We start from the raw sequence: 15,898 nt of genomic DNA on the forward strand, positions 1-15,898 counted from the left end.
TCTTGTGCTAAATCTTCTTGTAAGGGCGGGATAGGCTGTCTTGAGTGGAGTGTCTTCTTAGAGGCGTGGGTTGGGGTAAGGTGGTACGTCCCCCCTTGTATTCTTTATTATTTTTTTGGAATCTAATAAAAGTTTAGGGGCCAGCCCGGGTCCCAGGTAATATTCGGGTTTAAAAAAACGAAGAAAAGAACAAAGATTCTATCTCATCTACAGGTGTTGCCTTCACTGTGGCTATCTCCTCCATATCTATTCCTAAGAATGTAGCAGAGGCTATGGCTGATCCAAAATGGAGAGAAGAGATGGGCTCTTGAGAATAATCAAACTTGGGATCTTGTTGAACTCCCAAAGGAGAGAATTCCTGTTGGATGTAGATGGGTATTCACAGTCAAGTTCAAATCTAATGGTATTATGGAGAGGTATAAGGCAAGACTTGTTGCCAAGGGTTATATGCAGGTGTATGGCATTGATTATCAGGAGACCTTTGCTCCAGTGGCCAAGCATAATTCCATTCGTGTACTTTTCTCAGCGGCTGCAAATCTTGATTGGCTATTGTACCAGCTTGATGTAAAGAATGCCTTCATACATGGGGACTTAGAAGAAGAGGTCTTTATGCACTCTCCTCCTGGGTTCAAGCATCCTGATGGCAATGGAAAAGTGTGTCGTCTTAGGAAGGCTCTTTATGGACTCAAACAGTCTCCTGAGGCTTGGTTTTAGAGGTTTAGACAAGCTATCTTACAGAATGGATGTACTCAAAGTCAAGCCGATTACACCTTGTTTACAAAGGAGGGACAACACTATTACAGCTCTTACTGTATATGTTGATGACATTGTGGTCACGGGAAACAATGAGGCTGAAATCTCAAAGCTTAAACTTTACTTGGCTCGACAGTTTGAGATCAAAGATCTCGGTCCATTGAAGTATTTTCGGGGGATTGAAGTTTCAAGATCCAAGCAAGGGATCAATGTTTGCCAAAGGAAGTTTGTCCTTGATTTGCTTACAAAGACAGGCTACTTAGGTACAAACCAGTCTCCTCCCCTATTGATCAGAATCACAAACTAGGGGAAGATTGTGGTGAACTTCTTGTGGATGCTGAAAATATCAGAGATTAGTAGGCAAGGTAATCTATTTTTCCCTTACCCGAACTGACATAGCCTATGCTGTTGATTGGTAAATCAGTTTATGCATGCACCCAAGATGGGACATCTTAATGCAGTTTACAGGATCCTCAGATATTTGAAGTCATGCCCTGGAAAAGGTCTTCTCTTCTCTAAAAATGGTCACTTGAGGATTGAAGTATACACTGATGCTGATTGGGCTAGATCTATTTCTGATAGAAGATCCACCTCTGGATACTGTACCTTTGTTGGAGGAAATTTGGTCACCTGGAGAAGTAAGAAGCAACCTATGGTGGCTAGGTCGAGTGCAAAGGCAGAGTTTAGAGCCATGGTTCACGGAGTGTGTGAAATCTTGTGGTTGAAGAAACTTGTTCAAGAATTGGGATTTGAGACTATTATACCTATGAGCTTATATTGTGATAACAAGGCAGCCATAAACATTGCCCACAACCCAGTTCAACATGACAGGACAAAGCATATTGAGGTTGACCGACATTTTATCAAGGAGAAGATAGAATCAAAGACCATCTGCACTCCTTTTGTGAAAACAAATGAACTAGTGGCCGACATCTTCACCAAAGGACTTAGCTCTTATCACTTTGGTTGCTTTTTGGACAAGCTGGGCATGTATGACATATACCACCCAGCTTGAGGGGGAGTGTTAAGAATAGTAGTCAGGGGTATATTTGTATATAACCACATCTTTTATATGTTCTTTATGTCATTTGTATAAGGCCAGGGGCCTCTGTGTAATTATCTATTCTTTTCAATATAAACTAGTTTTTCTCTAGTTTGAGATAGAACTCAACAACGCAAAATCGTGTTTGCTCTCTTAGAGCTTTTCTCTCTTCTTCTTCTACTCTAAAACATAACAGATGACGTTACACCACGCATTCTCCTCATAATCAGCCAACTTTAGACATACAAAACATTGTTGGTTGACTAAAAGTGTATCGTTATAGAGAAGTGAAACCTTGTATGGTTGTGAATGGGTCTCCGGCTTGAGTTTTCCCTCAATAATGAAAGCTTGTGAAACAACATTCACACAACTTCTTCTGTCCACAATGACTTGTGCTTTAAGTGGCCCATTCATCATCCGGATATAAAATATGCAATGTCGGCACCAATCTTCACCCTTTGATTCAGTGGCTAGAATTCGATTCATGACATTAATCTTATACATAGTTTCTTTTCTTTGTCATCTAGAGTAGTGTTGTATTGCTCATCATCAAAGACTGCATTAATGGCCGAGTCATCTTCTTGTGCTTCATATGCTTGAACATCGGGATTGGCTTCTGTGGCTGCAATAACTGAGTTACTCTTGTGACATTGCGGACAGAATTTTGCAAAGTGTCTGAAGCCGTTGCAATGGTAACACTTGGTTGTGCCTCCGTTAGTCATGGGAGCTATCAAAGTAGTCGTCAAGAGAGCACATCCAATCGTGGAGCTCTGTGGATCATGTTGACCGTTGAACTTTTTCAATTCCAGCTTCACTTTATTAGTATCATTGAACTGCCTTTGTGGTGCATCTTGATCAAAGTATGTGCGGACATGATCTTCATATGTAGCTTAAGTGTGTAATGTCCTTTTAACAGGTTGGTGGATGACTCGTGGAGCTTGGTTAGCCGTGGACTGCTGCTGTCCAACACTTTGTGGTGACAATGATTCCATTCGTTGCTCCACTATGGTCATTCTATCTGTCAACTGTCGAAGCAACTCAACAATATGGAGATTAGTTTCAAGGGCTTGGTTTGGGGTGCTGGAATTCCCCTTTTCCATGGCTCTGATACCAAAAATAATTTAGGATTAGGTCACTAGTAACCGAACCCACAATAGGATCTCAGGTACCGTCAAACAAGTGAAATCAGGGGACTATAACACCCTGTTCCATCAACAGAAAATAGGTAACAGTCCCAATATTAAGGCACTGAACTAGGGATTTTAATCCTGATGTAACCACAGGTTTGTGACATAGATGCGGCCACTGGAATACCTTACTACAGAAGACAACAGCAAGTGAAAATACTGCTGTCAGCAGATCACTGATAGACTATTAGCTAGAACAATGAAATGGTTCTCAAAATAGTAACTAAACAACTCAGATATGAGAGATCTTCCAGTCGAGGGTAGGGTTTCTAGGATAGAACAGCACTCTCAAAACTCAGCTCCTGTTCACGGCTGGATCAAGAGTTATGCTAAGAAATAAAATATAGCAAGGTTCAACAATAGTAACTTAGTTCCCTAGGAGGATATAACCATTAGATGAACCAAGAAAATACAGTCTAAGGAAGTCTAGGACTGGGGAAGTAACATACCAGAAGTTGAAGTCAAGTTACTGGTTGGATGTAAGAGAAATCACCATTGAAAATTGCTGCCAAGAAAATGCAGAACAGAAGTGCTGAAGGTATGACATTGTCTCCAATCTTCAGTGGATCAAAGGGGAATAATTGAACATGTAACAGGGTTGTAACAGCACTTTGATAACTCTCTTAGATGATCTCGGTACATCCTAATCAATCTCCATTGCAGTGAAATAAAATTAGAAACAAAGCAGAAGAGGATAGAGAAAGGGGAAGAAGAAAGGGAAGGGGAATATGTCCAAAGCCTATCATCCATGGCCTTTGTGAGTTTCTCACTAACATAAGGTAGCTCACCTCACTCCATTGAATCACAGAGCAACATGGCATAATAACCAAGCACTTTTTCATCTTCAAAATTGTGGGGGAGGACTTTAAGGTCCCTTACCTATATAATGGCTATTGCCAATGCTAGAAAGGAAATAAGAATAAAAAGAAAGCCCCTCACAAAGAAAGAATAGGACTTGTACTGCAAGTTACTTTAAACCTAAGCTATTAAACCAAAATTGAAACTTCCTAATAGCCTAAGATTACAATGACAAAGAAATAACTTAACAAACATCCCTACGATTCTGGTTTTGGATGAACCAGAAAACACCCAGCCCCTTAGCTGGCTAGGCCACCCATAGACCCATTAAGTCTCTTAAGTGACTTAAGTGAACCGTGACCCATTTAAGAGGTGTGGCCTGGTTCCTTAGGTTCTTACGGCTCTATTGCTTGCCTTGGAGCCTATCTGCATCACAACTCATGTAACATAGCACAGCACTGAATGTTGAGTGGAGTGAAGATTTAAAACATTGGATTGGTATGCCTGTGATGATGGCTTCTAGCTACTATATGTAATCCTGCTTAATGGAATACTTATAGAGTAATAGTTGACTTCTAGCAGCTTGTAGATTGTTTTAGGCCATAGTATATTATTTCAATATTGTGTCTTTCCTAGCAATTTATCTGCTCTTTATACAGTTTTTGCAATGTCTTATCTGTTCTGCACACAGTTATGTGATTTTTTTGCTGTGTGACACTTTCTGTATACATTTTAGTCTGCAAATTGACTTCCAGTTGCAACTTCAGTACGCAGGTTGGTTCCCAGCCAATCACTTCAATTGCATGGGTTTCCACATTAAGGCTTCTTGTCACTCTTTCCAAAGATGGATCCCTTCAAGTGTGGAAAATACGAGTCATACTTAATCCAAATCGGCCTCCTATGCAAGCAAACTTTTTTGAACCTGCTGGTAATCTAACTTCTCTACCTTGTCTGGTCTTTTTCCATATTTAATTTTATTTTCCTTGATCTTAAGGGAATGACATTTATGTTGCGGATTTCAGTACATCTGATCTGCCTTAATCTGTTTTGCGGGCTCCTCCCTTTGTTTTCTGATGTAATTTGCTACAAGTTATGTTCATTTTTCTTGCATATATCTGTTTTGCATACTCATAATTATTTTTTTCTTTTCCCCCAAATTGATAAGTTTGAAACTGGAGGGAGATGAAGACCAAGATGCTAAAATTTCACATGGGTTTGAGGAAATCAACCTGTGATGCTTTCAGATGTAGAAGAACCAACAATGACAACAAGAAGAAGAAAAGAGAGAAAGAGAAGAAGAAGTAGCAAAACAGTGCTACTGATTTGAGAGAATGAGTTAACCTCCAATTGTTAGTAATAAGATATATTTCTTACTCAAAGTGCAAAGCATTAAAAGTATGCCCTCACTACTTAAATAACACATTCATAAGACACATAACACCCTAACAAGAGAACACATGACAAGTATATACCCCTACGGTAGTAACCTTTAAAACTCCCTCTCTAGCTGGAGTATAAATATCACCCTTGTCCAGCTTGGAACACCCCTGAAGAAACACATTCTTAAATAAGCTTTAGTAAACAAATCACCAAGCTGTTAACCGGAGCTAACAAATGAAGTGGAAATCGCCTTCCTCATCACAACATCCTGTACAAAGTGACTGTAAGCTTCAATATGCTTAGTCCTTTCATGAAACACTAGATTACTGGAAATATATATGATGACCTGATTATCACAATCATAGTTGTCAAGGCATTGCCTAGGCAGGCGCCTCAGTTGCCTTGCTTCCAGGCCCTCTCCAACGCCTTGGGTCGCCTAGATGCTGTGACAACTATGCCAACAAGGTCTGAACCCTCAACCTTCTGGACTGTTGCTAGATAATGCACTTAGCCAGGCTTCTGTTTTTGCAAAAAGTGGCTCTTTTTAATATTACCTACATAGTTTTTTTCCCCTTCTAAAAGAACATTTTAGCAAATTTTTTTTTTTTACCGCAATGGTTGATCTGCAGCTCAAAATGGTTGGGTGAATTGCCAGGTTTCAGGACATTGATAATCAGAATAGGAATCCACATTCAAGATCTGGAAATCTATACAAAAATCATAGTTGTCAAGGTGTCTCCTAGGTTGCCTTGCGTGACTGCGTCCAGTCCGCCTCCAACAAATTGGGTCGCCTAGATGTCAGGACAACTATGACAAAAATATTTTTTTTCTTAAAAAATGAACTTATTTACTGGGGGAAGTGATAGCTTGTAGCTTTAGTTCTTGCTCATATGACTGTATTCTGTGCCTTATTAGGTTATAACTCACAAACCATAATTCTGTCACAAGTTGATACTCCATCAGTATTTTTTGCCTGTAACTATCTCAAGTGATTTTTTTTGGATGCAAAAGTAAAAGAATTTGTTAAATCAAAAGAAGAGATAGAGAAAAAAAGGTAATATCAGTCCATGACTAAAACCACCAAAATGTGTTCAAAGGATCCCTGAAACAAAAGTAAACACTCCCAATATTGTCAAAACAATGAGATCCCCAATCCTCCACTTAAGTAATGGAAGAGAATTCCCTGAACCCCAGCCAAGCCTATTCCTTCCTTCGCAAGCTCGTCTGCCACAATATTGGTTGATCTCTGCTTCCAACTGAATGAGCAGTTCAACTGTAACTTCCCCAGGAGCTAATTTTAGCTGAGTATCCTTGATGCAGTATCTAGGCACCTGTAGCAATGCGAGGAGAAGAAGAATCGCGTGCAGTTTCCGGAATTTCAGAATTCCTAGTTCCTCTAGGAATACTAGCCTCACTAGTAAGTAGGAATACTATTCTCTTTCAAGTGGTATCAGAGCCATGGCTAGCAGTGAACCAAGAACTGTGATATGGCCAGCCTGATGGAAACTATGAACTGATTGGCTGAAAGTTTCCAAAAGATAGCTGATGATAATAATTAGATATATGAGAAACTTCCTTCCATAAACAACTATGTGACGGTTCTAATCCATCACCCTTACCAGGTATTCATGTTTGATATTTATTCTCTAGCTTGAGTTTGGTCTTGCTTGAGGGGGTGTGTTTGAGTTCATGTAATAAGGGTACTTTGTTATAAGCTTGTATTTTTTCCTCCCTAGGTAATTTTATGTTAGTATGGGGGGTATTGATGTAATTCTACATGTTATAAGCAAGTTAGGAAATATGGGAGAGTAATCAATTCTCTTTCCAAGCATACCATGCACTCTCTTCCTTTTGTTCATTTTTTTTCACTTTGAACTTACTTAGTGCCAGGAGAAGAAGAATAGGTTGCAGTTTCAGGAATTTCAGAATTTCTAGTTTCTCTAGGAGACTTATTCCCCATCATACCTCTTTAACAAATTGCAGGTCAGGTTAAGTGGATAAGATTTGATCTGAGGACAACTGCATGAGAAAAATGGTGGAAATTGTATTTTACTGATGTCTGAATTCCTCTGGCAAAAGCCCAGGGGCTTTCGATTTTTCTCTTTGTCTGTTTGGAGGGAGTTTGTAATGATTGAGATTTTTCTTTTGCTATTTTTTCTTTGGTGGGGGGTGGGTGGGGTTAGTATGACTAACTGTTATTGTTGAGAGGTTTTCATCTTTGTAGCTGATAAGTCCTTCTGGGGAGAAAGGTAAGCATTCAATGGACTATGGCCCCAAATGCTATTGTGGGGCCTTATGGAATTACTATGGCACGTCATAGTACCATTAAAAAAAAGTCATTAGGGTTGTTCTTATGTGAAGTGTCACACCCCGGCCCAGTTAATAAGGGCCAAGTGTGACTGGATGTCTCTGACATCCAACCAATCCCAAGGATCACAAGTGCAGTACTCTATTCACAGTCAAATATCTCAAATGCAGAATCGAACACAGCAGAAACAATTAAATAATAGAGATAACATCGATAATAAGAGAAGTCTAAATGATAAAGCCTTTGTATTAATGATAAAACTTGTGTTACAGCTATACAGTTTACAAAAGTACCAAAAGGTATAACTAAACAAGAAACTATACTATATCTATACAAAAACGATATAAAAATACAAAAGAGTGGGGGAGAAGCCTAGACTGCCAGGCCCAGATTAGGAGAAAGCACAGTCATCACATGTGCACGCAACATCGTGCACCACATACTCCTGAGCCACAAAACCACCATCAGAAGGGAGATCCAAGGCAGGAGTAGCACCAAGAGGAACGTCAGCGGAAGCAACCAAGTCATCTAAAAAATAAGGTTAACCATAGCAGTGAGCTCCACTGAGCCCAGCAAGGGAAAACATGCAAACAGATGCAAATAGTCCATGATGCATGGTCTTAAAGCTAAGAATGCTACTAGCATCAATTTTAGGTCTCATGAGGTATAAATGCTACTGTAGTAGGTATGATATTCTCAGTCACGGAATGAACTCATCGGTCTTCTCACGAATACCACTCTACTACGGTGGGGACCTGCCAATTCCGGAATGAACACATCGGACCCCATCGAACTCCCAATGATAACCCCACTGTTTGTTCCCATTCCGGTATGAACGCATCGGACCTACCACGGGTTATCCAACACCTCAACCCCTGTTGGTAAGGGTCGTAGCACTGGGTTCATGCCATTCCTAACCATATGCAACTAACATGATGGCAAATGAATCATAATAGATAATTAAGCAATTCTGTCCAGCAACATCAACATAAATCATAAATTTCAAGAACAAGTAATCAATGCAAATGCAACATGGATATGCAACCTAAAATCATGCACAACTAATGCAAAGAAGTTAAAGCTATAAAAGTACATGATCAGTGTTATTAGTATGATGCATGACATGGCAACCATAACAAACAGAAATTAAATATCACAAACATGCCGAAATTAAAATCTAAATCCCCTTACCTGAGTTGGAGAACTAACTAGACAATAGGGATCCAAACTCCAACACAGACCTCACTAAAGAGAGGGTAAATAATCCTAATTAGACATTAAATAACATGAATTAGATGTAGAAGTAACCCTAGGTCAAACCTTAAACAACTATAACAAAACAAAACACAACAGGGGGGAGCCGGATGGAGTCTGGCACAGGGGCCGGACGTCTGCTTGGTGCCTGCAACTCCATCCGGCTGCCCAAAACAGAATTGGGGGTTTTGAGCAGCACAGCCATGGATCTTGACATGCACGGATACAAGGAGAACATGACAATTGAGTCAAAACAACTCAAAAACATGATGGGTTTAGAGATTTAACAACAAAACCCCCAATTTACCAAGGTTGAGCTGAATTGAGTTAAGAACGCAGCAAAATTTCAAGAAGAGGGGAAGAATTGAGGAAATCAGAAATGAGTTGAGTGACCTACCAACATGTGTGATGGAGAAGGTGGTAGTACACAACCGTATGGTCCTTCCCAAGGCTTCTCCTACCAAAATCCAAGAAGATCAAGCCTTCTTCTCCCTTCCTTCTTCACTTTTCGTCTTCCAATTCTTCTTCTTTCTCTCTAGAGCTGAAACCGAATTCTGGTTTGGTTAAGAATGATATCCTAAGGCTAAGCTTGTTTATATACTTAGCCTTACTGAGGGCTGTTTGGTTGGGTCTTAATAAAAATTAGTTTTGAAAATCTAATTCTATAAACTAATTATATTACAAATAACTACCTAAAACTTATGTTTAAGTCATGGGAAGTGATGCCATGTGACACAAGCGGAAATCAAGCTGGGGTAAACTATGGGAAGTTGGATTCCACACTGGGGATGTGGGTCCCACAAGAGGAAATTACCATTCTGCCCCTATATACTATTTAAATAAAAAGTTCTATATATAAACATACAAGAAGGGTTTCTCACCTACAAGCCGGTCTAGGATAGAGTAAGGTTTTGCAGGCTATCAATAAAGCATGCCAGACATAGGAAGCTGACGTGTTGTTGCCCATAGCATTGAGGCTAGCATAGGCACAGAACCGAAACCTGAAATCACACAGGTTCCAAAAGTTCAAATTTATTGCGGGTTTCAAATGAAGTGTCATACTCGTTCTTGGAGATACATGCATTCGTCTCCTTAGCCTCCAGTATATGATAGATTGCAGCATTCTTCAGGCAATTCTCCCACAAAATATTAAAGCATTTGTTGTTCCATCTCTGGATGAAATATATTAGCTCTCTTGGGAAGGCCCAGCAAACTCTGGACAAGGCAAGAAAGGCTGATATTATATTCTAATGAAGAAAAATATTATTTGAGTTATTTTTGTGCTGGTTTCATTCTTTCTGGGATGTGGGAGGTGTGTTACTACTCTGAGAGAGAGAGGGAGAATTCCTGCAATTCAGAGTCAATTAGTGGTAGAGAAAATATGTCTTGCTGGACTTTACTTTCTAGCTTTACTCACCTTTCTCTTTTCCTGATATAAGCTTTTATTGTATCATTAACTTTGTAATACTACAAAAGGGGGAAAATATAAACAATGCTACTTATTGTTCATTATTGCTTTATATCGTGATTTGGAAGCATCATGTAAAGTTCCTATTGCCATATCTCACTCATTTTGTTTTTCAGGAATTGAATCACTTGACGTCACTCGGATACTGTCTCAGCAGGGTGGAGAGGCTGTTTATCCCTTACCACAAATCAAGGGTTTAGTGGTTCACTCAAAACTAAATTTGGCAGCCCTTCTGTTTGCAGTTAAGTATGCAGCCATATGATCCTTGTATTTACATTTGATTTTGTATGAGTTTAATAATTGATATCTAAGAATGTGGTGTAATATATTTGTAATAGAATGTGATGGGAGGAGAGAATATGAAGAATAGGGCTGCATACACTCGGGAAGGAAGGAAACAGCTATTTGCGGTTCTCCAAAGTGCAAGGGGTTCCTCAGGTGATTATTGATTTCTAGGTGAACTTTTAGAGTTTAGACACTTTCACACAGTGGACTTATAATAAACTCATTGCAATTGAGATGTTTTTTCGTACACTTCATTTGTTATCTTGATGTCTATTTTGTTATTAAAGATCATTTTTCTTAGCTTCAGTGAGGTGATGCTGAGGCAATAGCCTGGCTGGACTAAAAAGACTCAGTTTGGAAGCCTAGGCCAAGGAGAACCAGGCCTAAATTTGGTCACCAGTTCCAGTAGGGATAGATTTGGGAATTTAGTATCTGGGTTTTTTTGTGAACAGAGATTGATTTGAAGTGGGGTCTTTAGAAGCGCCAATGGTTAGCAGAAAATGTAATAAAAAGGGAGAAAAAAAATATGATTACAGGATTAATATCTGGCCATACCCAGACGAGATATAAGTACAAAAAACCCCCCCTGAATTGGTATCGGAGTCTAGTTTCAGTCAGTGTTGGACTAGGAAATTGCATAGAGCTGGCGGTATAGTGACTTAGAGTCCAAATTGAATTTGAAATATTTGTTTCAGTTATTATGTAATACGGAGTCGGCATCTGAATCGATTTAAATATAAATATGTACGTACCCCCCCCCCCTTGAATGAATAGAAGTTTTTAAGTTTCATGGTTGGTGGTTGCTCTTGTTGGAGCCACTTGGGCTGGTTTGATTGATTTTTCTTCCCTCTTGCTTCTTTTCTGTTCTCAGCTTCTAATCCCAGGTCTAATTTTTCCTTCTTTTCTGCTATTTTTCTTCAATTATTCTTCTATATCCCTTCTTCCTCCTGGTTTCTAGTTCTTGGCGGATACCCTGTTTTCCTGTATATTTTCAGCTTGCTTTCTTAGTTCATATCTCCTTTATTATATTATAGTTTTGTATGAAACTTAGTAGTTTCTCCACTTTGTTATTCTCTCGTAGAATCTGCTCTTGTTTTCTACTTTATCCATTATTGACCTACCATACAACCTGCTCTGTTTCTGAATTTTTTCTGCAACTGACCTATCAAACCCCCAAAGCTTCATTAAAACCATATTTCTGGTTTTGGTTTGTTTAATAGACCTGGGCGATGCTATTTCCACTTTTCTAGAGTAACAGTTCAGTTCAATTGGTATTTAAAAAGTTACAGCTCCTCTTCTTAAGTCCATGTTTACCATCCCTTTTTCTTTCTTTTAATCAATCAGTGAATTATTTACTCATAAATGCCAGCTCTCAAGTAGTGTTTGGTAGTGTTGCGTCAAGAAATCTGTTGGAGCGAGCTCTGCCTGCAAGACAAGATTAGCAGAGAGTGCCGGGTGTCGCTGGTGCTCTCACTCCGATGCTTAAGTTAGATCTCTGAGCAACAGATGATTCAAAGTGAATTCAGATAGATGTGATGAGTGCTACCTCCCTTACTTAAGGTGGTTGAGGGGCAGAATTGTGCCTGAATGGGAAAGCTGGATTCTCGGAGTGGAGTGAGTCTGTTTAGGAGTGATGCGTGGGATAATGTTTATCCATAACTCCCCACGCGCCTGATTAAGCGCAACATGGGCGAAAATCTCGGGCCACATCGACCAGTAATAAGCTTTCAGTTATTTGCGCCAAGTGTGGAGGTCGTCCCTCCCATCTCTGGCTGGGACTAGGTTAATGATCTGGGAGCGTCGCGGCTTGTGCCGTCCTGGGGCGAAGCGTTCCCCCAGGGTACGTCTCGCGCATATCTCACCGGCCCAACCTAGCGCTGGTTGAGGATGCTCTTCGTGAGCTCGTACCTCGTGCACTGCTTAGCACGTCCTCGCGGAGAGCGGTCTCCTGACCTATCAGATAGATACAAGATTAATTTGGTTTTTTGAAATTGCATTAATTCCAGATTTGAATATTCAAATTTCCTCAGTATTGATCCTGGTCTCTTGAGGTGGCAGCCTAGTACTCTTCTAGATTCTATTCTAGACTCTGAACCACACCATGAGGGTTTTCACATTGCAGTAGTTGGTAGTGGGGTCATATTTTGATCTGAGTTCTTCTACAAAATATGAGGTGTTCATTTTCTTTATTCTTTTCAATTTTTTTTGAATGCTTAAGATCCTGTAAAAGTTGATTTAAAGTATGTCTACTTTTGCCTTTGCAGAAAAACCACATACCATAGACATGAAATGAGTTTAGCTGAGGTGAGAATGTTGAGATAGATGGTGAGGACTAGGAAGGATAGAATCAGAAATTAATGCATCTAATGGAACTTAAGAGTGAATCTGGACCTTCTATTTCTCCTACCACGGTTTCCTTCGTGTTCCCTCCATACATGGTGGCATGGTGCAGGATAAGAACCTCGAGATATCACAATAAATACTCTGGAAGATAGACATACGGACAATTATTTTTGAGATCCCTTGGCAATGCTGTTTCCTGCCCCATGACTGAAGGGAACACACGGGTGACGTGGGGGGGGGGGCATTAGAAGGGGAAATAGAGTTTCTATTTTCATTGGAAGCATCAACCTATAATTGACAAGGTCTGGGAAAGTTAATTGAGATGGTTTGCCTTGTATAATTAAGGATGCACCACTTAGGAGTGCTATTTGGTTAATTAGAGGTGTTAATAGCCTTTCAATGGCCAGCCTCCCAGAAAACAGCCTAAGAAAAAGCCTTTCAACCAAAGGTGCTGGCTAGCGCACCTGTAAAGGCCTTTAGCTGGTCATAGTAAAATCTTGGGATAAAATTCTACCTTCACCTTGGGGGTGTGGGTTGGGGTAAGGGGGTTTAAAAGTAAATATCTTTCCTGTTCCCCAGAAAAAAAGGCCTTTCAACCGGTCCCTTGGGTCTTTCTTTCTTCATAGAATGGCTTCATCAAGTGGGCCTGCAAAATGATTTTCAAGATGATACCCCCCTAAATCCCAAAGGGCGCCACCAATCCTAGCATGTCTAGAATGAGGCAGCCATTTAGTCATAGTAAGAACCTTCACATGCACCATTAATCCATTATTGTTTTGACCTATACCAGCTTCCCTCTAGCACTTGGAACATTTAATTAGAGATATCCTGTTGCAAAATCAAAGAGAATCAACAATAGGGTGCTGGTGAGACACTTATATTCTGGTTTAGGGTTGATCTTCTGAAGAGCATTCTTTCTGGACTAGGGCAACATTGACTGGGAATTGCTCAAGGAAGGAGCTAAATATTTATTTTTATCCAAAAAAAAAGGAGCTAAATATTAGGGCTTTCATTTGGTAATATATTATTCATGTGTTTGGGAGTGGCCATAGGGATAAGCGAAATCCAACTTCCATTTGGAAACCACAGAGGTCTGCCGCAAAGCTGCCCTCTATTGCCTTTTTGGTTCATTTGGGGAGAATTATTGATGGAGCAGAACTTTATATGCTTAAGGGCTTCAGCACTACAATTGAGAGGCCAGTGACTGGTCATCTGCAATTCACCAGGCGACACAATAATCTTCTGTGGGGCTTCCCAGAAAAAGCTTCACAGTTTGAGATGTATGCTCAATGTATTCGGGCATCCAGTTAAACTTCTTAAAGAGTGATTTTGTAGACTAGAGATATCCTAAACACGGAGGTGCCTTTTTGTCTCCAGTTTCAGGTGGAACTTGGCAATTCAATTGGTAGAAGAACTGTGAGTTAGAAAGAGAGAATAAGAGAATAGAATAGCTTAGTATTTCATTGATAGGGCCCTCTATTTGTAATAGAGGGAAAATTACAAAGAGGACTAAAATACCCCTAACTAGTTGACTCTATAAGAGCAGCAGTCTAATTGTAATAACTTAATAACTAAGCAAGCTCAAAAGGACCAGAATACACCCACGATATTCTGGTTTACATATTCCAACACTCCCCCTCAAGCTGGATTATACATATAAGTAAAAAGAAGATCCAACTTGAACTAATAAAAAAACTCCAACATTCTAACACTCCCCCTCAAGTTGGCGCATGTAAGGCACTAATGCCCAACTTGAACAAAATGGGAAGAAATAGGTGTAATAGAGTCCAGCTTGACAGATGAATGAAGCTCCCAAATAAACCTTCAAGAACTTGAAAAATAGATCTTCCAAACCTGGGAAGACTTGATCAGCAAACCGTGACTGGAATCTCTTCCAAAAAAGGTAGCTATCACTAATCTTCAATAGCCGTCCAGTGATGTATCTCAGATTGTCATAGTGACACAAAATCTTGAAGTGAAAAACTAGGGCAGCAAGCAGCGGAATAAACTGAATCAGGAAGCGGAAACAACTGAATCAACCCAATTGTAAATACTCAAATAGGCAGGCCACAACCAAACATCTTCAATACTCTTCAATACTTCAATCTTCCCCTTACGGCAAACTCAACCCAATAACAAAGGATACCCAATAGTAATGGTGGAAAACACTGATCTTCTATGTTTTGCTACAAATGTTCCTGCAAGTTCTGCTTCTGCAATGTCTGAAAGTGTACTGTACATAATCTCCCCCTCATGTATAGTAGCACACGTGGACATAACAGAGATGATGTAAGAGATAATGGCAAAAGTATAATATTCCAGAATTTTCCAAAGGTGCTATGGGAATGGAAAAAGAAGGAATGGCAAAGTACAGTATACCATAAATTTCCAAAGTGGTTATCGGCAAATGCCAAAGGTATGGTTTGGGATATGGGTAATTGAAGAAGCAGTGGGATAAAGAGTCATGGAGAAAAAAAATAATGCACCATATCAATTTTCAACCTTCTTCAATCGATCAAACAAACTTCTTGGATGGAAACTCTTGCAGGGGAGAAACACCAAACACCGATTTGTAGATTTGATCTAAATAAGAAAACAGATCTGATTTGAAACAAGGAAGGACTCCAATCTTCAAGGCTTGATCAATCTTTAAACAAGGAAGAACTAGTGTGCAAAACTCCAATAAACTTCCATATGCTAAATAGAACTGATGAAGATATCTAGGCAGAATTGATGTAATAAGCTTAAAAAAAACTTGGATCAGACCTGAGTTAGAGTACAATGCTAGGATCAAGCTCTCAAAGTAAGCTAGATATGAACCAGTAGAAAAGCTTCAGACAACTGAATAGATTCGTAGTCGCAACCAATAACCATGGAACAACTGTTGTAATCCTAAATAAACTGATCTCCAGGGTAGTAGATTCAACTCTTCAACAATGCGAAAGAACTTCAATCTGCAATAGTAGGATACTCAGTTTTAATTCTAAGGCAGTAGTAACATGTTAACCAGTCATGCTTACAGAAGCTAATCAATAGATCCAGCAAGATATGTAGTAAAGTTCAATGGAACCAGCAAGTAG

At 39.7% G+C, this 15,898-nt stretch overlaps 1 protein-coding gene across 1 annotated transcript in view; it reads left to right on the top strand.

Moving 5' to 3' along the window:
* LOC122639692 overlaps positions 1-15,898 on the top strand; it is a 105,001-nt gene that overhangs the window by 57,821 nt on the left and 31,282 nt on the right. The window contains exons 8-10 of the mRNA XM_043832594.1: positions 4,548-4,708; positions 10,307-10,431; positions 10,529-10,628. Coding sequence (XP_043688529.1) covers positions 4,548-4,708; positions 10,307-10,431; positions 10,529-10,628 — 386 coding nt within the window. The remainder of the gene's footprint in view (positions 1-4,547; positions 4,709-10,306; positions 10,432-10,528; positions 10,629-15,898) is intronic.

Source organism: Telopea speciosissima, chromosome 9 (genome assembly GCF_018873765.1).
Source record: "Telopea speciosissima isolate NSW1024214 ecotype Mountain lineage chromosome 9, Tspe_v1, whole genome shotgun sequence".
In the NCBI taxonomy this organism is placed as follows: Eukaryota; Viridiplantae; Streptophyta; class Magnoliopsida; order Proteales; family Proteaceae; genus Telopea; species Telopea speciosissima.